General features: G+C 37.8%; 1 protein-coding gene across 13 annotated transcripts in view; it reads left to right on the top strand.

Moving 5' to 3' along the window:
- The window catches only part of DLG1 (discs large MAGUK scaffold protein 1), a 243,260-nt gene that overhangs the window by 212,153 nt on the left and 4,042 nt on the right, over positions 1-27,065 (top strand). For 7 of the 13 annotated variants that reach the window (XM_062209736.1, XM_062209726.1, XM_062209746.1 and 4 more), the window contains 7 exons: positions 3,607-3,676; positions 8,660-8,759; positions 16,606-16,647; positions 18,547-18,597; positions 20,307-20,408; positions 20,660-20,832; positions 23,604-23,713. In XM_062209736.1, coding sequence (XP_062065720.1) covers positions 3,607-3,676; positions 8,660-8,759; positions 16,606-16,647; positions 18,547-18,597; positions 20,307-20,408; positions 20,660-20,832; positions 23,604-23,713 — 648 coding nt within the window. Of the gene's footprint in view, positions 1-3,606; positions 3,677-8,659; positions 8,760-9,439; positions 9,474-16,605; positions 16,648-18,546; positions 18,598-20,306; positions 20,409-20,659; positions 20,833-23,603; positions 23,714-27,065 lie in introns of all 13 variants that reach the window. The other 6 variants (XM_062209774.1, XM_062209821.1, XM_062209782.1 and 3 more) reach the window with 2 other exon arrangements.

Here is a 27,065-nt window from a genome sequence, read left to right as displayed (position 1 = left end):
TAATCCTCCGCCTTGCGGCGCCGGCACACCGGGTTCTAGTCCCGGTCGGGGCACCGATCCTGTCCCGGTTGCCCCTCTTCCAGGCCAGCTCTCTGCTATGGCCCGGGAAGGCAGTGGAGGATGGCCCAAATCCTTGGGCCCTGCACCTGCATGGGAGACCAGGAGAAGCACCTGGCTCCTGGCTTCGGATCAGCGCGATGAGCCGGCCTCAGCGGCCATTGGAGGGTGAACCAATGGCAAAAAGGAAGACCTTCCTCTCTGTCTCTCTCTCTCACCATCCACTCTGCCTGTCAAAAAAAAAAAAAAGTAGAGTGGTAGTTACCAGGGTCTAGATAGAGGAGCAAATGGGAAGACAGTGGTTAAGAGATGAAGATTTTCAATTATGTAAGGAAATCCAACATATAGCATGCTGAACTTAGGTAACAATGCTGCACTAATAAATATGTGAAATTTACTAAAAGAGTAGATCCTAAGTATTGTAACTACCTCATCCACAAAAAGATAATTAATGTGAAGTGATAGATACATTAATAAGCTTGATTATACTAGTTACTAAAAGCAAAATAAAGTATATTTTAGAACTATTTGGTAGTATGCCTTGTGTCTCTTTTTTATATTTTTAATTTATACATATTGATGCCATGCACTAGTCTTTTTTTTTTTTTTAATTTATTTATTTTTTTTGACAGGCAGAGTGGATAGTGAGAGAGAGAGAGACAGAGAGAAAGATCTTCCTTTTTGCCATTGGTTCACCCTCCAATGGCCACTGCAGCTGGCTCATTGCGCTGATCCAAACCCAGGAGCCAGGTGCTTCTCCTGGTCTCCCATGCGGGTGCAGGGCCCAAGCACTTGGGCCATCCTCCACTGCCTTCCCGGGCCATAGCAGAGAGCTGGCCTGGAAGAGGGGCAACCGGGACAGAATCCAGCGCCCCGACTGGGACTAGAACCCGGTGTGCCGGCACCGCAAGGCAGAGGATTAGCTTGTTAAGCCATGGCGCCGGCCTGCACTAGTCTTTATTTTCTCTTTGCTTTTAACCATGATTGTTAATGGTTCACTGGTACATAATTACCACCTAGTGGTACAAGTGATCCCAACTTAAGAGAATCCCTTCCAAGGTCTATGAAATACTGTTAAATGTCTCTTATTTCTGTGAGAAAAGTATTAAAATGTCAGTTTGTAATTCTCACAACATAGTTTATTTATAGGATCTGATTTATCCAAATCATTATCTGAAAGTCCTGTTTTTAAGAAAAAATCTTAAGATTTATTTATTTGAAAGTAACAGGGAGAGAGGGAAAGATAGAGATATCTTCCATCTGCTGGATCACTCTCCAAATGGCTGCAACAGCTGGAGCTGGGCCAGGCCGAAGCCAGGAGCAAAGAGCTTCTTCCAGGTCTCCTGTGTGGATAGCAGGGGCCCAAACACTTTGGCCAGCTTCCACTGTTTTTCCCAGGCCATCAGCAGGGAGCTGTATCTGAAATGGAGCAGCTGAGACACAAACTAGGGCCCACATGAGATGCCGACATTGCAGGCAGCAGCTTCACCTGCTATGCCACAGTGCCCATCCCAAGAAACATTTCTTTGAAGATTTATTTATTTGAAAGGCAGAGACAGAGCTGGGCAGCAGGCAAAGAGATCATCCGTATATTTGACTAGATTTTGTATTTACTGACTGATCTCTTAACAGTTAAGCCTTCAGTGTAACTTTTTTCCTGAAATAAAACATATTCTCTTTAAAATTCAAAATGTTTCATATTTACCTAGTTAAATAAGTAGAAGCCTCACATCTTAAGGTCAGAGTTCCTAAAAATTGTGTCATCCCTGAGAACTTCATATATTGTGAAGACTTTTACATGTGCCTACAACCATTGAGAGATACTGATGACTTTAGTAAGAAGTTGTTTCCACTTTGTATAAAAATTCTGTAAGGTTATTTTAAAACAAGAATAATATAAAGGGTATAACTGGAGACCTGTACCCATCCCCAATTTTTTTTTTTTTTGACAGGCAGAGTGGACAGTAGAGGGAGACAGAGAGAAAGGTCTTCCTTTTTGCCATTGGTTCACCCTCCAATGGCCGATGCGGTAGGCGCGCTGCGGCTGGCACACCGCGCTGTTCCGATGGCAGGAGCCAGGTGCTTATCCTGGTCTCCCATGGGGTGCAGGGCCCAAGAACTTGGGCCGTCCTCCACTGCACTCCCTGGCCACAGCAGAGAGCTGGCCTGGAAGAGGGGCAACCGGGACAGGATCAGTGCCCCGACCGGGACTAGAACCCGGTGTGCTGGCACCACAAGGCGGAGGATTAGCCTAGTGAGCCGCGGCGCCGGCCCATCCCCAAATTAATGAGTTGCATCATAGAATATAGTGTTCTCCCATAAAATACAGTATGAAACCTCAAGTAATTATGCCATTTTGTTCTTAAATGTATTCAGAACATGTATTTTTTTTTTCAATAGAACTACTTTCTTAGGCTTCTTTACTTCATTAATAGCGTAAAGAATTACAGTTCCTACAACTCTTGAGTCTCTTTCAGGGACAGCACTTAAAAACACAATTTAAGTCACTCAGCAATTTACTGAATAAGATAATGATTAAAACAAAGCCATTTTGAGTTATAAATGCTCACTCATTAAATGTGAGTTTTATGATTTGCTTGATAATTACCTAGGCAAGATAGTAAATTATTTATGTTCTGGACCCTTGGGGTTTCTCTGACGTAGTAAAAAAAACGGTTTTAAATCCGTGAGTGCTGAGATTCTGCCGTATCATAACAACACTATAGAGCTGGGTAATAAAGAAAATGCCTATATTCATAGGCTGCTTGGGAAGGTTTTTGTGTGGTATGCCTTCCCTCACTTTCAGCAATTGTTAACATTTTGCCACATTTGCTTTTTTTTCTCTTAAGCTTAATTGTTAGCGTATGTGTTATATGCTAAACTAATATTTAAATAAAAACGAAACCTAGAAAATTACTAAACTCAGAAATAGTACTTTGTAATATTTTCTATGTAATTATAAATTGATTACCTATGTAAATATATACCATTATATTTAAGTCATTTTGTTTCTTGACAAAATGAGCACTATATATCAATTTTCAGAAATTTTAATTAATTTTGGGATGCAAACCTGGCTGGCTTCTAAAGGTTTTAGAATATAAAAATGCCTATTACAGGGGTCAGCGCTGTCGCATAACAGGTAGAGTCACTACCTGTAGTACCAGCATCCCATATGGGTGCCAGTTAAGTTCTGGCTATACCACTTCTGATCCATGCTCCCTGCGAATGGGCCTGGATAAGAAGCTGAAGATGATCCAAGTCCTTGGGCCCCTATGCGCACGTGAGAGACCAGGAAGAAGCTATTGGCTCCTGGCTGTGGATTGGGCCCAGCTCATGCCATTGTGGCCACTTGGGGAGTGGACTAATAAATGAAAGATCTCTTTCTTTCTCTGCCTCTGCCTCTGTCTCTGCCTCTCTGTAATTGCCTTTCAAATAAATAATTTTTTTAACGAATGCCTATTATAAAGTTATCAGTTCCCATGATTTCTTGTGTGACCACTAAATATGTTTGGTATACTTAAAATATAGCACTCTCTATTTTAACAGGGTTGAGAAGAAAGAACGAGCCCGATTAAAAACAGTGAAATTTAATTCTAAAACAAGAGGAGATAAAGGGGTGAGTATATGAAAACTCATGTATCTAGAATTTAAAATCAAAGATAAAAGACCTTTTCATAGTTAATTTAGCTGTATTGTTAAAACAAGGATTTTGGTGTATGATTTAGCTATGAGACACTAAGCATTTATTAGATAGATGTACACATTTCACAGGTCTTTGCAAATTATCAAGCTATCATTTGATAAATTTTTAGCAACATACTTTTGGTCACTGTTATTTTTACAAGTGAAATGGATTCAACCTTCATTCAGATGTATAATTTGAAACTTGTATTGCCAGTATTAATCACTATAGCTGATTTAATAATGACCCTCTGTAATATAGACCTGAGATACAAGTTATGATTTAAGTCATAATGTAAGTTGGTAAGTTGATGCAAATGAAGTTATAGAAATTCTTTGACCAGTATATCCCTAAAGCTGTACCTATGAAATTTATATTTTTTAAATAAAAGCTTTCTAAATAAAATAATGAAAAGTTTCTTGTTCTTTCCTGTCTTTACTCCTGATATAATTTCTGAATAGAATCCATGTTTTAAATGTTGGAACTAGTGTGCATTTTTATTTGGAGGGAGCAAGGAAAGTGATAGTCAAGAGGAGAGGTTTGTGGATAATAAAAAAAAAATTAAAGAAATTATTTTATATATATATATATTTTAGATGCATATTTTTCCTATTTGTTTTTAAGTTCTACTTGAATATGAGAACATGAGGAGGGTAGTGTGCAGGTTTATCTTGTACTGTATAATTCCTAACTATCTTGAACTCATTGCATTGGAATATTTTAGCAATAAGCCTGAAGAGAGAGCTAAAAACATACTGTTTTAAAATAACTACTCATAGCAATGTTTTATGTTTTGGATTTTCTTTTTTTTTTTTTTTTTACTTAAGCCCTTTGATAATATTTGAAATGAACATGGAAAGTTAACAAATACATTTACTGTGTACATCTGATATGGAATATTCTAACTTAAAGCTTTAAAATTTAAAGATAAATATGATCTTTAGCCCAAGAAATTAAATTGTAGTAAATTATGTACTGAATTAGACTATTTCATTTTTTTAGAAGTGATAAGTTGCTTTAAAATTATAGCTTTCAGGAAACACAGATAAACATGATCTAAAGCATTATTTAAAATAGTAAATTCTCAGGATTTGAAATGAGTACAATGCTTTGTGCTTGTTTTATGTGTGTCTTTAAAAATAATTTTGTACAATACACTGTCAGTGATTTGAAAAAGAGGTTGCATGTTGTAACTTTTCTTTCATACTATAAGATGTTAACTAAATTAACGGCATATTTAAATCTCAGTCTTGTTTGTTGACTGTAACCAACTTTATACACAGTCACTGTGGTTCTAACACAGCACCAAAAGTATGCATGATACCAAGTGGGGTAAAAATACGCTTGCCATTGATACAGAACTGCATTACCTTCCATGATACCATTTCCCACTTCTCCTCTTCCTTTCCTTATCTGGTGATTTGTTTTCACTACAGACTTAAAACATTTCAGTTTCTCAATAAAAATTTTTAACATTCATTTGGCTATTTTGAAATACTACATATGGAAATATCTCCACATTGAATGTGTCCTGAATTTGTCATATTTTATCAACTCTTATATTTATTGCACTCTCTTGCAATACAGCATTAATATTAAGTAATTAATCATTGTGTTTTTGATTGAAAATATAGAGAAACTGGAGGTAGCATGTCTCTTCAGTTTTGTATTTTCCCTGCACATTTTTGTCTTGTTTGCTTATGCTATTTATTTTCACATTTAATAAATTTTTCACCCAGAGGATATTAAATGTTAATTAATATATTTCTTAACTAACAATCATTCCTTTCTGTTCTATATTATGATATCTTTACGATATCTCAATTTGGCTAATAGAGTTATCAAGAATCAAAACATTTTAAACTTCATGTTTCTTTTGGTTGTTTGCTGTGAAACTGACTCTGACCACTATATATGCAGTAGGAGGGGTATATAACCTTTATTTAAAAATAACTTTTAGCAGACTGTAAAAGTTATTACTAAATTCAAAACCGGTGATTCTTACAAGCAATAAGGTTTAACCCTTCACTAAATTATCATATTTTTCTCCATTTTCTCCATTGTTTCTTTTTCTCCTTCCTAAAATTTGAATTCACACAAGGATTTTTATTCAAATAATGCTACTTGACAGTTTGAAGACACTATCTTTTTTTCATCCACAAAGTTTGGTTTTGTTTTTGTTTTTGTTTTGTTTTGTTTTTGCCAGGCAGAGTTAGACAGTGAGAGAGAGAGACAGAGAGAAAGGTCTTCCTTCCGTTGGTTCACTCCCCAAATGGCCACTATGACTGGCGCGCTGTGCCAATCTGAAGCCAGGAGCCAGGAGCTTCCTCCTAGTCTCCCATGCGGGTGCAGGACCCAAGCACTTGGGCCATCCTTCACTGCCTTCCCAGACCACAGCAGAGAGCTGGACTGGAAGAGGAGCAACCGGGACAGAATCCAGCACCCCGACCGGGACTAGAACCCTTGTGCCGGTGCCGCAAGGCGGAGGATTCGCCTAGTGAGCCACAGTGCTGGCATATCCACAAAGTTTTTAATTTCAGCTTAGAGTTCTCTTTTATCTAGTTCCTCAGAGCCTTCAAAATGTAGGATTGAAACCAAGACAGTATAGTTGGCTAATGAACTGTGAACATATTTTGTCCTGAATTATAGACATGAAAAAGTAAAAAGAAAAGTTTAACCTTGTTTTTGTAAAGATCCTTATCAAAATAGATCCTCCTTTTACCTCCTCATAGAACTGGAGGTAAAACTCAGTGGGGTCCACTTTATCTTAATCATCTTCCATCATGTGCTTAAAAGTAGTAACATACCAAAAACATAGTGCCTACTGTTGGTCTTTTAAAATAACTGTAATAACCCTGCCCCTTTCTAGAGTGGATACATTACAAAACTCCCAGTAAATGCCTGAAACCAAACCCTGTGTATGCTACAGTTTTTCCTATGTACCTTCCAACATACCTGTGACAAAGTTTAATTTATAAAGTAGGTACAGTAAGAGATTAACAACAATAACAAAATAGAACAATAGTAATTATATAAAATGGCCAACATCACTACTCTTGTACTTTGGGGCTACTGTTAAAGATGATAAGACTGACTTGAACACAGGCCCTGTGATACTGCAGATATAATAAAAAGTGGGCAGATAGTATATAAAGGCTGGATACACCAAATAAAGGGATGAGTCACATTCCAAACAGGACAAAATAGAACAAGTATGAGCTTTCATCATGCTCCCCAAAATGGTGTGCAGTTTAAAACCTAGGGATTATCTGTCTCTGGAATTTTCCATTTAATATTTGGAATCATAGTAACTGAAATTGTAGAAAGCAAACGAAGGATTCGATGGCCTCCTGTAGCAACTTACGACATACAATAATGATATGACATAATAAACTCAAGAAAAAAAAAACAGAATGAAATGTCTGTCCTTTATATTGTTTCCTTCTTCACCTCCAAAATAATTTCTAGTGTCACTGGTAGGTAAGGCCATTTCTTTCAAAACATCAACACCTATGAGAGAAGTCATAAATGAAGCTATTCCTCTTGAATAGCCTCAACATTATTTATGTACATGCTCTTAAATCTGTGAATGCACAAATGAGACACTTAAGGGAAAATACTGCTTTCAACATCATGCAATTTCAGACATCAAATCAGCTTAGTCACCTTGTGACAATTGTGTATAAAGTACTAGAATCTTAATTGCATTTGTGGCTTTAATGAGCACCACACTTTTTATTTGGTATGCAGCATTGGTACCAATAAGCATATGATACCAATGGATTCTATGTAGTTCCATTTATACACACACACAACTTTTTTTAAAAGATAATTATACCGGTGTCATGGCACAGTGGGTTAACCTGCCGCCTGCAACACCAATATCCCATATGAGCACCGTTTCAAATCCCAGCTGCTTCACTCTCATACAGCTCTCTGTGAATGCATCTGGGAAAGCAGCCAAAGATGGCCCAAGCACTTAGGCCCCTGCTACCCACATGGTCTACCCAAATGGAATTCCAGGCTTTCGCCTGACCCAACCTCAGCTATTAGAGCCATTTGGGAAGGGAACCAGCAGATCTCTCTCTTTCTCCCTTTTCTTTCTCTCTCTGTAACTCTGCCTTTCAAATACTTAAAATAAATATTGTTTTAAAAGCAATTATAGTGTAGCTTAAAAACAAATAAATCCGTTGTAATAGCATTTAAATTAGCCAAGAGACTGACTTCTGCTCTTTTTCCTTTGCTTAGATAGCATATATGAATCTTTTGCCTGGATTCTATGTGATTGATGGGCCTCTCAGTTTTTTTCCCATTTTATAATTCACACCATAAGCTTTTAATTATCTTTTTTCCTCTTCCAAAAATAAAAATGATTGTTTTTAAATACTTGGCATTACAAGCTTTCTCAAAATTGTTTTGTTTTACTTTTTAAATAGTGTCTTTTCAATTAGTTCATTATAGCTCAATAAAAAAAATCTGTGGTGAGGTCCAAGTAAAATGAAGATTACTACCTAATACATAAGAAATAATTCGGCAGCAAAGTAACATTTAAAATAATTTGATGTGCAGTACTTAGTACTATTTTAGAAATTCTTCTAGAAAAATATGGATTGAAAGGGAAAAAGTTGGTATTATAGTAATCAGATTTATTTACCTTTTTTGTCAAGTAGCATTTTATTCCTTATTTTAAGATATAACTGAATTACGTTCTTTAAAATTTTTTAATACTTCCAGTTACAAAATATTAGAGAAATTTATACAAAATTAGAAATTCATTTTCTATGTAATGAAAGTAAAATTTGTACACAAACTGCACACTGTGGTCACAGGAGTCAGCTTCCAAGAACTGCTAGGCTGGGCCTTTGTACACACAGACAGTAGACATCCCTTTGTTTTGCCCCTCCTTCTCTTCTTCAGCAGTCATTCAATGACAAGCGTAAAAAGAACCTCTTTTCCCGAAAATTCCCCTTCTACAAGAACAAGGACCAGAGTGAGCAGGAAACAAGTGATGCTGACCGTAAGTATGTGGATCCAGTGGTCAACTGAAAATAAATATAGAGGGACCTACTGCCCTGCAGTTGGTTGTTACCATGGAGACAGTTTCAAGAGCTGCAACAGGTTACTAATTGTCTTAACCAGAGGAGACTTAATAGGTGTGAATTAATTTATATGCCTATCAACTTTTTCAAGCACCTTAGGAATTCTTAATTTAAAGCAAACAATATTTTTAAGTTAATATTTTTATTTGAAATAAAGGTTACAACACTTTTACATTCATACATTCAAAAAACATTTTGAAGGAAACACATGGATACCTGAGAAGCTACCTGTTGATTTCTAGGTATAGCATTTCCAGAACTTGATGCCAGATTTTCTGGAATCATAACACTTTATCCTATTTCATCATTGTAAATAGATCTCAGTTTTTCTTTTAAAGTAGCAAGAAATGGCCTAAAATTTTGCTTCTCTACTCTTAACCAGCCTCTAAGCTAGAACTTTTCATTCTTTGAGTATATTACGTTTAGCTGTTAGCTCATCTCAGACTCTGAGAAATCCACAAAACTGCTCTGTAAGATATGTGCACCTGTAATGGTCTTGGAACTGTCTCTTACTGTAGCACCAATTTTATGCATTACTGACAACTATTTTCTTTGATTATCTTTTTATTGCTTGCTCTCTGGGGACTACTCTCTACAGGAGATCCCTGACGACATGGGATCAAAAGGCCTGAGTAAGTGATCAAAATACTCCCAAGTTATTTTTTAACCTCCATCTGCAGACCTACCTTGTTCAGATACATTTTGACATTCATGGTAGTGCCCTTCTGGCATAAGGAGGTATATGATTTACATTGCTTTTAGACTTTTCATGTTTATAACATGCTTGGGATTTTTTATTTCTGTAATACATAACCATTTGTTTTTCCTATACTCCATTTTTCACATGTCACTTGAAAAACTCTCATAATTCCATTTTCCTTTTGGTAATTTTTAATATAGAGACTTTTTTTGAAGTAGTATTACCCACCCTTGTTATTAGAATGTAGAAATATGCTTCCTTGGAGTTTTATATCCCACTTTTTTTGTTAAAATAAGTTAAAGTCACTTTGATTATGTGTTAGAAGAGTATAGCCATAATGTTAATGTATGAAGCACAATACATCCTAATTTTGAGAGAGTTGCAGACATCAAATTCAAGTAGCAATTTGTTTAGGGGAAAATTATATATCTTTTTTTAAGGAGCTGATAAGTTATGAGAAGAGTTGTAAGAAAAAGTATCCTTTGTTTTTCCTTTGACTGAGACAATACCTGTTTTTGGTTTTTGTTCCTATTGTTTAATTTTCTAGCTAGTATTTAGTCTTCCTGTAAAGCTTAGCATAGAGAGTCTGATATTCAAAGGACATTTAGTAAGTGTTAAGATGAATGATTGAAGAGGCCGTTTTAACAGAATTTTAAATTTGAGTGTTTTCATTGAAAATTTATGAAATATTACTGAAAAATTTTAGGTGACAATGATTCATAGAATTAATCTTTCCAGCTAATTTTTGTTTGTAATTTGTTCTCCATTTATATGATTAAGCATTCTGAAAACATTTTTCTTTATAAAGCATTGACCATTAAAGATATAGCCGATATCTTAGCTTTCTAAGATCCACACTTGAATCTCATAGAGGCCTTTTATTCCTTGATTTTATACTAAGTTTATATTAGAATTTAATCTAAACCATAGGTACTTTATTTCATCCATTTGTATTAAATTGAAGACAGTGTACGTTGGGGCAATTATTCTGTTAAACATACATTGTTATTTTTGCATGTACCTTTTTAGGATCTGGCAAGGGCCATGGGATTCTTGTCACTAGGGGCATCCTCTCTTAAATTTGCAGAAAACTTTGAAAACTGGAAAATGTTGCCACAGATTGTTAATGCTATCTGGTTGAGATTAATAACATCTTTTAGAGGTAATGTGGATCAGAAGATGAATCCACAGATTTTTACCACTGTTGAGTCAGTAGAGATGTATGAAGAATTCATAGGAAAGGGACTAAATGATGACATTGGTTCCCAAACTGATATTGTTGTGAGAGGTGATAATTATATCTTTACCTTGAATCTCTGGTTCTGATTGAGGATTAGAACTTGACAAGAGGAATAATATGAAAAATGGTGACTGATTATCAGTGTCATTTAGAAAATGAGTTGATTTTCTGGACATTGTCCTACGATCCGTTGAATGATTTGATTTATGTCTGTGCTTCATTTCTCAAGAATTGAAGGCCAGTGCCGTGGCTCCACAGGCTAATCCTCCGCCTTGCAGCGCCGGCGCCGGATTCTGTCCCGGTTGCCCCTCTTCCAGTCCAGCTCTCTGCTGTGGCCTGGGAGTGCAGTGGAGGATGGCCTAAGTGCTTGGGCCCTGCACCCCATGGGAGACTAGGATAAGTACCTGGCTCCTGCCTTCCGATCAGCGCAGGGCGCTGGCCGTGGCGGCCATTGGAGGGTGAACCAACAGCAAAGGAAGACCTTTCTCTCTCTCTCTCTCTCACTATCCACTCTGCCTGTCAAAAAAGAAAAAGAAAAAAATAAAAAGAATTGAAAAAATTTATTTATCTGGTAATTTGATAAGTAGATCAATATTTTATTTGAAAAATACAAGTAAAATTGTAAAATGAATATGAAGGTCATCACATCACATAATTCAATTGACAGGTTGCTCATTATATAATAGAAAATACTCAGAAGAAGGATGGGTCAAAGACATTACTTGTGGACTCAGGTTTCTATGTTCTAATGTTCAGAACATAGTGAATAAATCAGGCAAAATTCTATGAAATTTTAATATAATGGAATAAATGTGGACTAGTATAGATAGTCATTAAACCTTATTAGAACTGGGCCAGCACCACAGCTCACTTGGCTAATCCTCTGCCTGCGGTGCCGACACCCAGGGTTCTAGTCCCGGTTGGGGCACCAGATTCTGTCCTGGTTGCCCCTCTTCCAATCCAGCTCTCTGCTATGGCCAGGGAAGGCAGTGAAGGATGGCCCAAGTCCTTGGGCCCTGCACCCGCATAGGAGACCAGGAGAAGCACCTGGCTCCTGGCTTCGGATCAGCGCAGTGCGCCGGCCGCAGCAGTGAACCAATGGAAAAGGAAGACCTTTCTCTCTGTCTCTCTCTCACTGTCTAACTCTGCCTGTCAAAAAAAAAAGTATTAGAACTGGACTCACCTGAAGACTCTTAACAGACAAGTTTGAGAAACAAACCTGAGGAAAAGATGTGGAATAATACTAAATATCAGGAAAACTGTATATTTGCATATAAATTTGCACAAGCTATGAAAAACAGGACAGTTAATTGAAAAGCAGAGAAACACAGAATGCTTTTCACAGATGTGAATTCAGTCATTCTTCTAAAAAAGGTGGTGGGGGTCAGATAAATGATTGTTCTATTGACAGTAGAGAAATTGCTTTTCCAAACCTAACTTTTGCTATGAGAACTCTTGGGAGTTACAGTGGAAATCAGAGAATGTAGCTAAATCATCATATTTGTGAAAAGTTAGAAATAAAAACCTATGCAGTTTTCCTGCTTTAAGGAGGCAATTTTGAAGAAGGTCAAAGGAATAAAAATGGGTAAGATTCCATGAGACTAAAAGGAAATATAGCTCAGAATTGAAACACAGGTTTGGAAAAGGTTTGTTCCTTTTTATTGTATGCAGCCTTTCCATACAGAGCTCTTGGATGCCAAACCAGACTTAAGTAGGTTATAACATTAATAGTTTTACTTTGGAATTGATGAAGTTAAGAAAGAGCAAGGAGTAAAGACCTAACACTCTTTACTGGGAGAAAATGTCTGAATAGAATGGTGAAACTGGGTTAGATTTTAAATACTTTTGTTCATCAAACACATAAATAAGATAAAAATTAAAAACTTGAGAAATAAATTTATACCATGTATGTACACTGTAAGTTCCTAACAGATGAATAAGAAGCAGGCTAATTCTCCACTAGAAAACTTGAAAAATGTGCTCAAAAGATAAGCAAATGAAATAAGCATATAAAATGTTGAACTTCCCTAGTAATCAAAGAACAAAGTGTGGTATATTTTACCTGTCAGTTTGGCAGACTTTTCTTTTGAACTAAAGCCCAGTGATGGAGACAGTTGTGTAGAATGGCTACTTTCAGTGTACTAGATTGAGAGTGTAAATTTGTGTAATCTTTCCAGGAAATAATATCCTTTGTCCCACTAAATCTTCTTCAAGGAATTTATTCTAAGGACATTAGAATAATTAGAATTGGAGATAAAGGCCTGTATGTCAAAATGTTTACTATTATTTTGAAAAAACAGCAAAAAGTTGAAGCTATCCCTTATAATTGGGAAATGTTTAATGAAGTATGGTTTGCCTGTACTTTGTGATATTACATAACCATTGAAAATCATAATTACATGGAGAAGAGCTCACAATATAAAGAAAAGTGAAATGAAATTGTTCACCTATGAAGTTTATCTCTGATTTCCAAATAAAATATATCGGAGGTTGTTTATGTAGTGTTGCTTTGAACATTGCATGCCTTTCTGTTGGAAAATACCTATGAAAAGAATTGCTGAGTCAAAAGAATATGTATGTTCAACTGTCATAGGAAGAGTAACCACAAGTTTATCTTTCCATTTTAGAAAATCTGGTAAATGATGGAAATAACTTGTCTTTTTTTTTTTTTTTTAAGATTTATTTATTTAGTTGAAAGGCAGAGTTAGATCTCCCATCTGCTAGTTCACTCCCCAAATGGCCACAACAGTGGGGGCTGGGCCTGGCCAAACCAGGAGCCTGGAATTTCATCCAGGTCTCCCTGGTGGGTGGAAGGGGCCACTGTTTTTCCAGGCATGTAAGCAGGAAGCTGAATCAGATCCGGGACTGGAATCAGCACCCACATGGAGAGGCAGGTGTTGCAGGCAGCAGCTTACCCATTCACTGCACCACACCACCACCACTGGCCCACCCCCCCCATAACTTATTTTAATTTGCATTTCCTTGATAAGTAAATTTGAAGGCCTTTTAATATATTTATTATTTAAATAACTTCTTTGGTGAAGTGCCTTGAAGATTATTTTTAATTATCAAGAAAAAACATTTTGGCCGGCGCCGCGGCTCACTAGGCTAATCCTCCGCCTTGCGGCGCCGGCACACCAGGTTCTAGTCCCGGTCGGGGCACCGATCCTGTCCCAGTTGCCCCTCTTCCAGGCCAGCTCTCTGCTGTGGCCAGGGAGTGCAGTGGAGGATGGCCCAAGTCCTTGGGTCCTGCACCCCATGGGAGACCAGGAGAAGCACCTGGCTCCTGCCATCGGAACAGCGCGGTGCGCCGGCCGCAGCGCGCCTACCGCGGCGGCCATTAGAGGGTGAACCAACGGCAAAGGAAGACCTTTCTCTCTGTCTCTCTCTCTCTCTCACTGTCCACTCTGCCTGTCAAAAATTAAAAAAAAAAAAGAAAAAACATTTTACCTTCCTAATAAGATCTCAAGCATTGAAGATGATGATAATCCAGGGATCACACTTTGAGTGGCAAGGTTTTATTGTAGATGAGCTAAGTTAAAAGTATTTAAAACAACTAGAGTTCAAGATAAGTAGGAAAAATTCAGAAAAATAGAAAAGTGATTATAGCAACTTTGACTTTGATTATACATCCTGTCAGACATATTCAGTAGTGGACTAGTGGGTATTCATTTATCCAACTTCTATAATTATCAACTCAGAATTAACCAATTTTTTTCCTCCTATACACCCATTTAACTCTCCACCCCTCTACTTTATTGCAATAATTATTTTCTTTATTTTGCAAATCAGAGATTGCAGAGTGTTACACCAATCCTTATGTATAAACTTAAAAATTTTTTTAGTGTAGCATTCCTACCGCTGAAAATGAATTTTTGTCCAGCGCTGTGGCTCACTAGGCTAATCCTCCACCTGCAGTGACGGCACTCCGGGTTCTAGTCCCGGTTGGGGCGCCGGTTCTGTCCCTGTTGCTCCTCTTCCAGTACAGCTCTCTGCTGTGGCCCGGGAAGGCAGTGAAGGATGGCCCAAGTGCTTGGGTCCTGCACCCACGTGGGAGACCAGGAGGGGGCTCCTGGCTCCTGGCTTAGGATCGGTGCAGCAACGGCCATAGCGGCCATTTTGGGGGGAACCAACAGAAGGAAGACCTTTCTCTGTCTCTCTCTCTCTCTTACTGTCTAACTCTGCCTGTCAAAAAGTTTATTAAAAAAAAAAGAAAATGAATTTTAAGGAAACAGGATAAGTAAAAAGCTTTATAAATGAAGGCATTTAGAATTATTGATGTTTATGAAAACCAGTTTAAAGCAAACTAAAATGTCAAAATAATAAATAAAGCATAAATCAACCCAATAGAATATTATACAATAATTTTAAATAATTGTGTTGAAGTATATATCCTAACAGTAAAAAATTTTCAGGGACATCTGATCCTACTGATCCACACCCTAGGAGGCAGCAGTGAAGGCTCTAATAGAGTCCCTACCACCGAGTTGGAGATGCAGACTGAATTCCCGGCTCCAGTTTCAGGCTGGCCCAGCCTTCTCTGTTGTAGGCATTTGGGAAGTAGATGAAAGCGCCATGTTCACTCCTTACTCTTGCTCACTAGCTTGCTTTCTCTCTCTCCTTCTGCCTTTCAAATAGATAAAATAAATTTTTAAAATAAAATATAAGCTTAAAAGTCACCATTTTACATGTGGTTGTACATTTTACTTGTACAGAGCCATGATTTAAAAAGTTGTATTTTTTCTTTGCAAGTTGGAGTAACATTTATTTTACACTATGATGACAATTCAAGAATTTTTTTTTTTTTATTTGAAATCTTAATTTCTATTCTCTGTATTTTCCGGTAGTACTTCCTAACTTTAGGCTACCCGTGGATAGTAGGAGATTGCAGACACCCCCAGACTTTTTTCTTATCCTTAAAAAATAAGTTTTTTCTTTCTCTAACAGAAGAAATGTAGGTTTCTCTCTCACTGAAAGTTTGGCTTTTAGTTTTTATAAATAATCTTGTTTATTATTCAGGGGAGCTGTTTATTGAGGGAATACCCAAAATTTTATTTATGTGTATGAGAAGAGTGCCTGTTGTTTACTGAACAATTGAGGTGAAGGGAGGCAAGACAGTTTTCAGTTAAATATATTTGTTTTGGTTATCTATTTTATGTTTTTCAAAGTAGCCATTGTCAGTTTCATCAAAGTAGAATTTCAGAGAAATGTTGATCTGTTTTAAAATATAATCCTACCCTCTAAAATTCCCTTACATTTTTTTTTTTGAGCTATTGAATTTCTGACATCTAAAACACGGTATCCGCATAATCTCAGAAAGATGAATTTTTGTTATCTTCAGGAACAAGAGTGAAGTTGGACTAAAAACACCATCTATTTTTTAATTACAAAAGCATCTCTTTATTAAAACAGACATCTAATGTGCTGAAATATAACTTGTTTCCTTTGCCAATCATTGAGGTTTCACAGACTAAGTTTTTAAGTGGTGCCAACTGCATTTTCTCTTTCAGGGTTTTATGTTTACATTGGACTAATTTAGAATTACTTTGTCCTCTTTATCATATACTGTGTGTTATTTGTAATAAATTTTGTTCATAAGCTGTTGTACAAAAACAAGGCTTTGTTCTTAATTGCAGGTATTTTCCCTTGCTAATTCATATTTGTTTATTTGAAAAAATTTAAACTTTTCAAAGAAAATCAAAAATACTTGTTTAGATTATTTATGTGTGGCTTATGTTTCAACATTTTGTGATACTTTATTGTGATAAGTTGCTGCTTTAAACTCATGACATTTTTAATTTTTTTCATTGTCCTGCAATTTCAGAGCATGTAACTTCTAATGCCAGCGATAGTGAAAGTAGTTACCGTAAGTGTTTTAAGTCACTATTCTTCTATAGTCTCAAAGTAATAAATATCCTTTTGGGGGGCGTCCATATTGATATGCTCTAAAAAATGAAAATCAAATTTTAAAATCAAGATAACCAAGTAAAATTCTGTACTTGGAGAAAAAAATCATACTACAGGTTTAAAATTCGTAATCTGCAAACCTGAAGTCTTAAAATGCTGTGTCTGGAATCTGCAGTGTAGCCCTCAGAACTCATGGATCTTGGAAATCGTGTTTCAGATTTTGGGTTTTCAGATTAGGGATGCTCTACCTATAAAATCTGTTGTAAATTAAAAAAACCTCCAAAATCTGAAATACTTCTGTTTTTAATCATTTCCCCTTAAGAATAATACTCAACCCGCAAAAATGCTGAAATTAATTTCCAATGTTTTAATACTTTCAAGGCCTTTTTTATAAACAGTATTGTTTGTGTACACAGTACATATTAGTGTGTACATAGCTTTCATATGAAATGAAGAAGAAAAACTTTCAGTGATTTACTCAAAAAATAATGCTTTTTATGTGTATTATATTCTTGGTATTAACAAGTAATCTGAGCCTATAAGGTTTTTAAGCAGATTTAAGCATGGGAAGAGTGGAAAGTACATGAATATTACCAGTTGTAGCACCTTAAAAATTAAAATTCTTTTCAACTTTTTTTTTTACTGCTAACATGAAAGTAATCTTGATTACAGATGAGTATGGCTGCTCAAAAGGTCCATTCTGTTAATACCAGTCCCTAATATTTCTTCATGTTGACAATATATACTTTTAACCCTCGTTCATTTGATTAGTTAATTCTTCTACATCAGTTACTTAATTTTTTTTTATATAGGAATGTGATCTTGTTATTTCGGCATTTTTATTAACTAGAACCCACTAGATTAGTTGTGGCATTTTAGACTAAAACGAGTTAATAAAAGTATATACTGTCTTCTCACCATTTGCATGAATTTAAGATGTGGAATATTCAAATTGCATGTTTTTGCTAGTATGTGAACCATGTTTTTTACATCTAGTACTTTGAAAAACAGCTTATAAAAATATCTTTTATTTATTATAATAATAAAGTTGAAGCAAAGAAATATGCTTTTAAATAATGATACTTAAATATCAATATGAATTTTCAAAACCTGTAGCTGCATACATACAATGTAAACCAATAACAAAATTAGTAATAAGGTTGTTGTAGAATCTTCAAATACATTATCCAATGTGGATTGCTTTAATTTACAGTATTTCCTAAATTGTAAGCCTTTAACCTAACCTGCAGAGGCTAACTTTCTAAGTGCTTGTAAGGTCAAAACAGTCACTTCCGTCTAAAGCTCTTTTTAATTCACTTTAAATGTTACTTTAAGTTGAAGTCATGAAAATCAGTGAAATAGTAACAATAGCCTTACCTGTGCATTTGTGATTTTTAATTGTAAGTTGGTTGTAGTTATCTTAAAAATTATCTGATAAGTATTATACTTGATGAGACCAAAAACTCATTTTAAATATCAATAAAATACCTAATATGCATATATGAAAACTGCTCACTAAAAGTACTAATCTTTAGAAGATTTAATAGTTCTGAGATTCTAAATTTAAGAAATATCATGTACTCGACATCACAAGTTGAAGATTTTAATGAATTGAATAATAATCTTTAAACAATAGCAGAAAAATAATTAAATAAATAGCACACTTAATTTTGTTTCATATTTACCAAACTTATGTTTATGACTTTGTAATTTGCCACATTTTTACTAAATTCGCCATCAGTAATTTATGAAGTACCTTTTTCTACATCTGTGCCATTTTCACAGGAAAGTTATTGATAGTTTACATATGAAGTATTGTTTTTAGATTTTCTCATCTTGAGCTTTAACTTTCTAATAGGTGGTCAAGAAGAATATGTGTTATCTTATGAACCAGTGAATCAACAAGAAGGTTTGTGAAATTTTTCATGTTTTATAGACTTCTGGAAAAATGTGTATCTAACTCATAGCTCAAAAAAAATTTTATATTAGGATTTCACTGTATTTTATGTATACATGTACAGAGACACAAGGATACTTCAAAAAGCTCATGGAATGTGAAATTAAAAGATAAGTTTATTTTTATGAAAAAGTTATTCTAAAATCCATAGATAATTTGTTCATAATACTCATTCTCCATGAACTTTTCCTGTATTCATTTCAAAATCTTTTGTACCACAGTGAACTTTTGATCCCATTATCGATTAACTGTTTAAAGTACCCTCATATTTATAGAAATTAACTATAAGTATATATTTTATGAAACATTATAATCAAGTCATTTTATATTGGTGTTTTATTTTCTTAGCAGCTTTTTTCCAATATTCATAATGTATCACTGACATTCCAATAACCTTCCTAAAAATCTTGGAAACATTTTGACCTTTCTCTGTTCCTTATTCTCTTCCAGTTAGGTTATAATCTCAATTTATTCTACTTTGATCATATCTTATGATCTCTTTTCTTTTCTTTTAATTTTATTTCATTTATCTGAGAGAGCAGGGAAGAGGCAGAGATGTTCTAGATGCTGATCTACTCCCCAAATGGCCACAACTGCCAGGGCTGGACCAGACCAAAGCCAGGAACCAGGAGTCTCTTCCAGGTCTCCCACATGGGTGGCAGGAACCCAAGCACTTGAGCCATATTCTGCTGCCTTCCCAGGAGCAAAAACAGGGAGCTTGATCAAAAGTGGAGCCACCAGGACTCAAACAGGCACACACATGGATGCCAGTGTCACAAGCCGTAGCTTTACCCACTATACCACAATACCGGCCCCGTCACCTCCTTTGCATCTGTCCTACCACAGTATTAAGTCCTGATTCTCACTAGCGAGTCTATTCTTCCAGCATGTTCCCTTACAGCCCAGTACACAACACTTCTGTTATAGGATCTTTCTGGATCACTACTGTGATTTTATCCCTTCCTACACCCAGTTTGTTTTTTAATACTTTGCTCTGCTTCCTTAGAATTTCTACTTCAAAAATTGTGTGTACAACACTGTACTTTATATTCTCATTTGTAATGAGATAATTCATAGAAACATCTGCAAAAATGTGCTAAATTTAATTTGTTGGAGTCAAGGTTAAACTGTTAGTGAAAAGTTTATTAAATAGCAAGTTAAACATCTTTGGTTGGGCCGGTGCCGCGCTCACTTGGCTAATCCTCTGCCTGCGGCACCGGCACCCAGGGTTCTAGTCCAATTGAGGCTCCAAGTTCTGTCCTGGTTGCTCCTCTTCCAGTCCAGCTCTCTGCTGTGGCCCGGGAGTGCAGTGGAGGATGGCCCAAGTCCTTGGGCCCTGCACCCGCAGGGGAGCCCAGGAGGAGGTAGCTGGCTTCTGGCTTCAGATCAGCGCAGCGCGCTGGCCACAGTGCACCGGCCGTAGCAGCCATTTGGGGGGTGAACCAACGAAAAGGAAGACCTTTGCTCTCTGTCTCTTTCTCTCTCTCACTGTCTGACTCTGCCTGTCAAAAAAAAAAATCTTTGATGATACAGTGGTGTGGAGACAGAAAAAAAAATAAATTCTTCGAAACAATTAAGAATGAATTTGGTCTCTGATGAAATGAAATACCTTAATTTTCATTGAATGTTTATTCCTTTTAACGTGCAGTTTATCTTTATAGTTAATTATACTCGACCAGTGATCATATTGGGACCTATGAAAGACAGGATAAATGATGACTTGATCTCAGAATTTCCTGACAAATTTGGATCCTGTGTTCCTCGTGAGTAACCCAATGAAAAACTCTTATAATCATTATTTTTATTTTCCTATCACTTTGTGTGACAAAGTAAATATAACTTTTAATGGTTTATACCTAGTTATTTTATCAGTTACTCCTTCATCCTCCATATTATTGTACTTTTCTAGATTTAAATTAAACTCTGGAACTTTATAAAACAATTATTTCAGTAGAAAATGAGTTTATTATGTTTTTTAATATTAAACACTTCCCTGAGTTCTTTTCTGTTAAAGATACAACTAGACCAAAACGAGATTATGAAGTAGACGGAAGAGATTATCATTTTGTGACTTCAAGAGAACAGATGGAAAAAGATATCCAGGAACATAAATTCATTGAAGCTGGCCAGTATAACAACCATCTGTATGGAACAAGTGTTCAGTCTGTGCGAGAAGTAGCAGAAAAGGTAAGCATCACATGGATGCAGAATATGGCTGTTCATCAGATATGCCTTTGACAGTATGAAAGAATTATAGAAACTTCTAGTTCTTATTTAAAAGGATACAAGATGGATGATAGATTGATTACTTTTAATTCATTGAACTAAGTAATTTTAGGTGGTTTAGAAAAAGACATACAAGTTTACATACAAGATAAAAAAGACCAAAAAAAAAAAAAAATGGGAGTAGAAAGAATAGCGTGAATCTAAGAGGGGCAGTTGTTATTTTAAGATCTTTTGCTAGAGACAGACCTGTCTTTGGTCCTAGCTTTCCAGCATTTCATGTAATTGAGGAACTAAGATCTGCAGTATCCATCAATAAAAATTATTGAAATGTCCAAGATAAGTGTAGTTGCTGCTGGTATTGAGATTAGACAAAAGTTTCTCCTCTGAGTCTTCATTTAAAAGACAATATAGCCAGTGCTGTGGCTCACTTGGCTAATCCTCTGCCTGCAGCGCCTCAGGGCGCCAGATTCTGTCCCGCTTGCCCCTCTTCCAGTCCAGCTCTCTGCTGTGGCCTGGGAGTGCAGTGGAGGATGGCCCAAGTCCTTGGACCCTGCACCTGCATGGGAGACCAGGAGAAGCACCTGGCTTTGGATTGGCGCAGTGCACTGGCCGTAGTGGCCATTTGGGGAGTGAACCAGTAGATGGAAGATTCTCTCTCTCTCTCTTTTATATATATATATGTGTGTGTGTATGTATGTATACACATATATACATACATGTATGTGTATATGTGTATGTATATGTATAATCTGACTTTCAAATAAGTACATGTTTTTTTTTTAAATTACGAAGACAATATTGGACAGGTGTTGTGGGACAGTAGGTTATGCCACTAGTTGGGGATGCCCACATTCCATACCAGAGTGCCCAGGATCAAGTTCCACCTCCACTTCCAATCCAGCTTCCTGCTGTTGTGCCTGGGAGGCAGCAATGATGACTCAAGTACTTGAGTCTCTGGCATTCATGTAGGAAACTCAGATGAAGCTCTGGGCTCCTGGTTTCAACCTGTTGCACCTTGGCTGTTTTGGGCATTTGGAGAGTGAACCAGCATGTGGAAAATCTCTCTCGTAGCTCTGCCTGTCAAATAAATAAAAACAAATAAACATTAAAAACAAAGAGAATCTGACTTGAACAACAATATTAACATTTAAAAAAAAAAACATAGGAATTCACAAACAACAGCAATAGACTTTCTGAAAGCATCTTTTGCAGTCATCTGGTGAAATGGTGACACTGGGTTAGAAGTTTTATAGTGAAGTTACATCAGTGTCACAGTGCTGTTTCTTAAATCTTTGGGCCTAGAAAATAAACATCAACAAATTGTATACCTTTAAAACTTAGAATTTAAGTCTCAATTATGAAATACCTGTAACAAAACATAAAGCGTTAATAAGTTTCCCATATATAAATACTACTTTTCTAAAAGAAGTTTTTTCTAATTTGTTTAACATTTTTAGAAAAAATGCATATGTCCCAGAAGTGAAGACAAGGACTTGAGAAATTGGAATTTCTTAGGTAGTTGGGATATAAATGAGCATAACTTCCTTTGACAACAGTTGGGCAATACCTAATAAGTGTACATAACCTGTGATTCAGAAATTCTACTTATTCATGTCTAGGTATACATATATCTACAGTAGCACCTTATAATGTGAAAAATTGGAATCAACAGAAGGAATGGATAGTCAACCCTCATCTATTCATGCAGTGGGATACAACAGCCAGAGTGCATAAATTTGTATATCAGGTAGTTAGGTGTATCCACATTGCTAAGTCTCAAAATTATAATAGTGAATTAATTAAAGTTTGCTTATGTAAATGTTAGAAAGTATAAAACAGCCAATAATAATATATGGATGCTTATTTGTAAACAAAATCATGCATGAGAATAATACAGCTACTGTCTCTCGGTTTCTTTTTAGAAGGGAAGGGAAGGAAATTAAAACCAGCTTTGGGAGAATGTTTTATTTCTTGAAAAAAAATTTTTTAATTTCAAAACTCTTAGCCTAGATAAAAGATAGATGTTATCCAGACTTCAAATTAGTAATAGGAAAGTAAACAGCAAATCCAAGTAAACTGTTTCATGTGCAAACCTTGTAGAGAACAAAAGCAATCTCAGGAAAGAAAAAAAAAAAAAAAGGGTGGAAGAGAAAAGAGGACAGCAAACCTAAGTGGTCTAGTCAGTGAATTTAAGCATGTCAGAAAAGTTATTTGACGTCAGAATTGAGGTTTCCAGACGCCAATTTATGTTAAAAGTTTTGCCAGTCCGCAATAAAATGAGAAGGAAAATAGTGGTAGTGAGGTTTTACAAATTTAAACTTACTCAGTTTAGGATATTTACCCATTTTTCTAGGATCTCTTACTTTCTGCTGATCATATATTTTATGAAATTATGGTTATGATGAAAGTAGTTTGGGGTCTTTTTTTAAATGCTCTGTCTTACAAAATTAAAGATCAGCACCCTATATTGGTTGTCATTGAGAGAATACTAATCTTTGAACACCAGGAGTGTGAGAACTGTTTATAACTCTTTCTGAAATCTTACTTTAATAATGGAAAATTATTTACCCATAAAGTTTATATTTCACTTCCCATCTAAAATTTGCTAACAGGATTGACAGATTTGCTTACAGTCAGTGAGTAAGCATAATCTAGACATTGTGCCTGTCGGAAATGTACCTTTGATGTAAGTGAAGATGGTTCACTTGGTTTACTGCTTTACTCAATTTTAGGGCAAACACTGTATCCTCGATGTGTCCGGAAATGCCATAAAGAGATTGCAGATTGCACAACTTTACCCGATCTCCATTTTTATTAAACCCAAATCCATGGAAAATATTATGTAAGTGTCAATGCTTAAGTAATAGCCTCTGAATACAAATCCAGTTGTTGTTGTGTATTTCCTGCTCCTGTCTGTTTCTGCGTTTGTAAAATGGAGGTAAGTGTGGTTGTATACTCACCTTCTGGGGTGTGGTGAAGATTCGGGAAGCACTATTGTGATTAATGCTGTAAGCAGCAGCATTACTGAAGTATAAGATAACATGTATTAGAACTTGACATGTAAATAGCCACATGTGTGGCCACTGAATTGGGTGGCATAGCTCTAAGGAAACCATTACAAGGATGAAAGAACGCATACCTGTTACTTAACAGACGATAAAAAATAGAATTGACATAAAAAATTAAGAGCAAATAGAAACAAAGAATGGGTAGGGCAAAAAGATACTAGTAGTAAGATATGGTATAAATTAGCTTAAATATTTCAATAAATACACTTTTGTCTCATTGCTAGACTAAATGCTAGATTAAAAGACAATGACTAAAAAGGGGTACCAGAATGGATGATTAAAAACCAATTATGTGGGCCGGCGCCGTAGCTCAACAGGCTAATCCTCTGCCTTGCGGCGCTGGCACACCGGGTTCTAGTCCCGGTCGGGGCACCGATCCTGTCCCGGTTGCCCCTCTTCCAGGCCAGCTCTCTGCTGTGGCCAGGGAGTGCAGTGGAGGATGGCCCAAGTGTTTGGGCTCTGCACCCCATGGGAGACCAGGAGAAAGCACCTGGCTCCTGCCATCGGAACAGCGCGGTGCGCCGGCCGCAGCGCACTACCGCGGCGGCCATTGGAGGGTGAACCAATGGCAAAAGGAAGACCTTTCTCTCTGTCTCTCTCTCACTGTCCACTCTGCCTGTCAAAAAAAAAAAAAAAAACAATTATGTGGCTTTCAAAAGAAACACTTGGGTTAGGCATTTGGCACCGCCATTAAGGTGCTACAGGGGACACCTACATCTCAGGTTGCAGTCCCTGGTTCAAGTCCTGGCCCTGCTTCTGATTTGACTTTCTGCTAATGCGTAACTTAGGAGACAGCAGATGATGGCTGAAGTTCTTGGGTGCCTGCTATCCACGTGGAAAACCCAGATTGAATTCCTGGTTTCTGGCTTTCATCCTGACTCAGCCCTGGCTGTGGCAGGCATTTGGCTAGTGAACCAGCAGATGGAAAATCTCTCCATCACTGTGTCTTTCAAATAAAATGAAAATGAATAAATAAGCAAGCAAGCAAGCAATGGGAAACAGCCTTGTTTTAAAACAATGATATACAGGCCAGCGCCATGGCTCAATAGGCTAATCCTCCGCCTGCGGCGCCAGCACACCGGGTTCTAGTCCCAGTGGGGGTGCCGGATTCTGTCCGGTTGCCCCTCTTCCAGTCCAGCTCTCTGTTGTGGCCCGAGAGTGCAGTGGAGGATGGCCCAAGTCCTTGGGCCCTGCACCCGCATGGGAGACCAGGAAAAGCACCTGGCTCCTAGCTTCCGATCAGCACGGTGCGCTGGCCACAGCAGCCATTGAGGGGTGAACCAACAGAAAAAGGAAGACCTTCCTCACTGTCTCTCTCTTTCACTGTCCACTCTGCCTGTCAAAAAATAAAATTAAAAAAATTTTTTAAATGTGGTCAGCGCCGTGGCTTAACAGGCTAATCCTCCGCCTTGCGGCACCGGCACACCGGGTTCTAGTCCCGGTCGGGGCGCCAGATTCTATCCCGGTTGCCCCTCTTCCAGGCCAGCTCTCTGCTGTGGCCCGGGAGTGCAGTGGAGGATGACCCAAGTGCTTGGGCCCTGCACCCGCATGGGAGACCAGGAGAAGCACCTGGCTCCTGGCTTCAGATCAGCAAGATGCACCGGCCGCAGCGGCCATTGGAGGGTGAACCAATGGCAAAAGGAAGACCTTTCTCTCTCTCTCTCTCTCTCACTATCCACTCTACCTGTCCAAAAAAAAAATTTTTGTTAATGATATACTTTAAATTTTAGGCTATGAAAAGATCAAAAGTAAGTAGAAAAAGATATACCATGGTAATGTTAACCAAAAGTATACTGATTTTATATTACTATCAAAATATGCTTTATAAGAAATATTACTACAGATAAAGAGGAATAGTTCTTTTTTTTTTTTTCCACAGCACCGCGCTGATCCGAAGCCAGGAGCCAGGTGCTTAACCTGGTCTCCCATGGGGTGCAGGGCCCAAGCACTTGGGCCATCCTCCACTGCCTTCCTGGGCCATAGCAGAGAGCTGGCCTGGAAGAGGGGCAACCGGGACAGAATCCGGCACCCCGACCAGGACTAGAACCTGGTGAGCTGCTGCGCCAGCCTGAGGAATAGTTCTTAAAAGACTCACTCTGCCGGCGCCGTGGCTCAACAGGCTAATCCTCCGCCTTGCGGCACCGGCACACCGGGTTCTAGTCCCGGTCGGGGCGCCGGATTCTGTCCCGGTTGCCCCTCTTCCAGGCCAGCTCTCTGCTGTGGCCCGGGAGTGCAGTGGAGGATGGCCCAAGTGCTTGGGCCCTGCATCCCATGGGAGACCAGAAGAAGCACCTGGCTCCTGCCATCGGATCAGCGCGATGCGCCAGCCACAGCGTGCCGGCGGCGGCAACGGCCACTGGAGGGTGAACCAATGGCAAAGGAAGGCCTTTCTCTCTGTCTCTCTCTCTCTCTGTCCACTCTGCCTGTCAAAAATAAAAGAAAAAAAGAAAATAAGGGAGAAATTGAGACATTGTCACGTAAACAAAAGTTGGAAGGAGGGGATTCTTTCCCACTAGACCTACCCTGCAAAAAATACTTAGTGGCACATGTGCTGTGGCACAGCGGGTTAAAGCCATGGCCTGCGCTGCCAGCATCCCATAACGGTGCAGATTTGAGTCCTAGTTACTCCACTTCTGATCCAGCTTCCTGCTACTGCACCTGGGAAAGCAGCGGCAAATGGATTGGGCCCCTGCACTCAGGTGGGAGACCCACATGAAGCTCCTGACTCCTGGTTTCCACCTTGCCCAGCCCTGGTCGTTGGGGCCATTCAGGGAGTGAACCAGCAGATGGAAGACCTCTCTCTCTGTAACTCTGCCTTTCAAATAAATAAAATAAATCATTTTTTTTAAAGATCTATTTTATTTATTTGAAAGAGTTACAAAGAAAGAGGTAGAGACAGAAAGAAGGTCTTCCATCTGCTGGTTCACTCCCCAGGTGGCCCCAATGATCAGGGCTGGGCAAGGTGGAAACCAGGAGCTTTTCCAGGTCTCCCACGTGAGTACAGGGACCCAAAGACTTGGGCCATCTTCTACTGCTATCCCAGGCCATAGCAAAGAGCTGGATCAGAAGAGGAGCAGTCAGGACTAGAACCAGTCCCATATGGGATGCTGGCACTTCAGGCCAGAG

Source organism: Lepus europaeus, chromosome 2 (assembly GCF_033115175.1).
Source record: "Lepus europaeus isolate LE1 chromosome 2, mLepTim1.pri, whole genome shotgun sequence".
NCBI classification, from domain to species: domain Eukaryota; kingdom Metazoa; phylum Chordata; class Mammalia; order Lagomorpha; family Leporidae; genus Lepus; species Lepus europaeus.
This window is presented reverse-complemented; position numbering and strand designations above follow the sequence as displayed.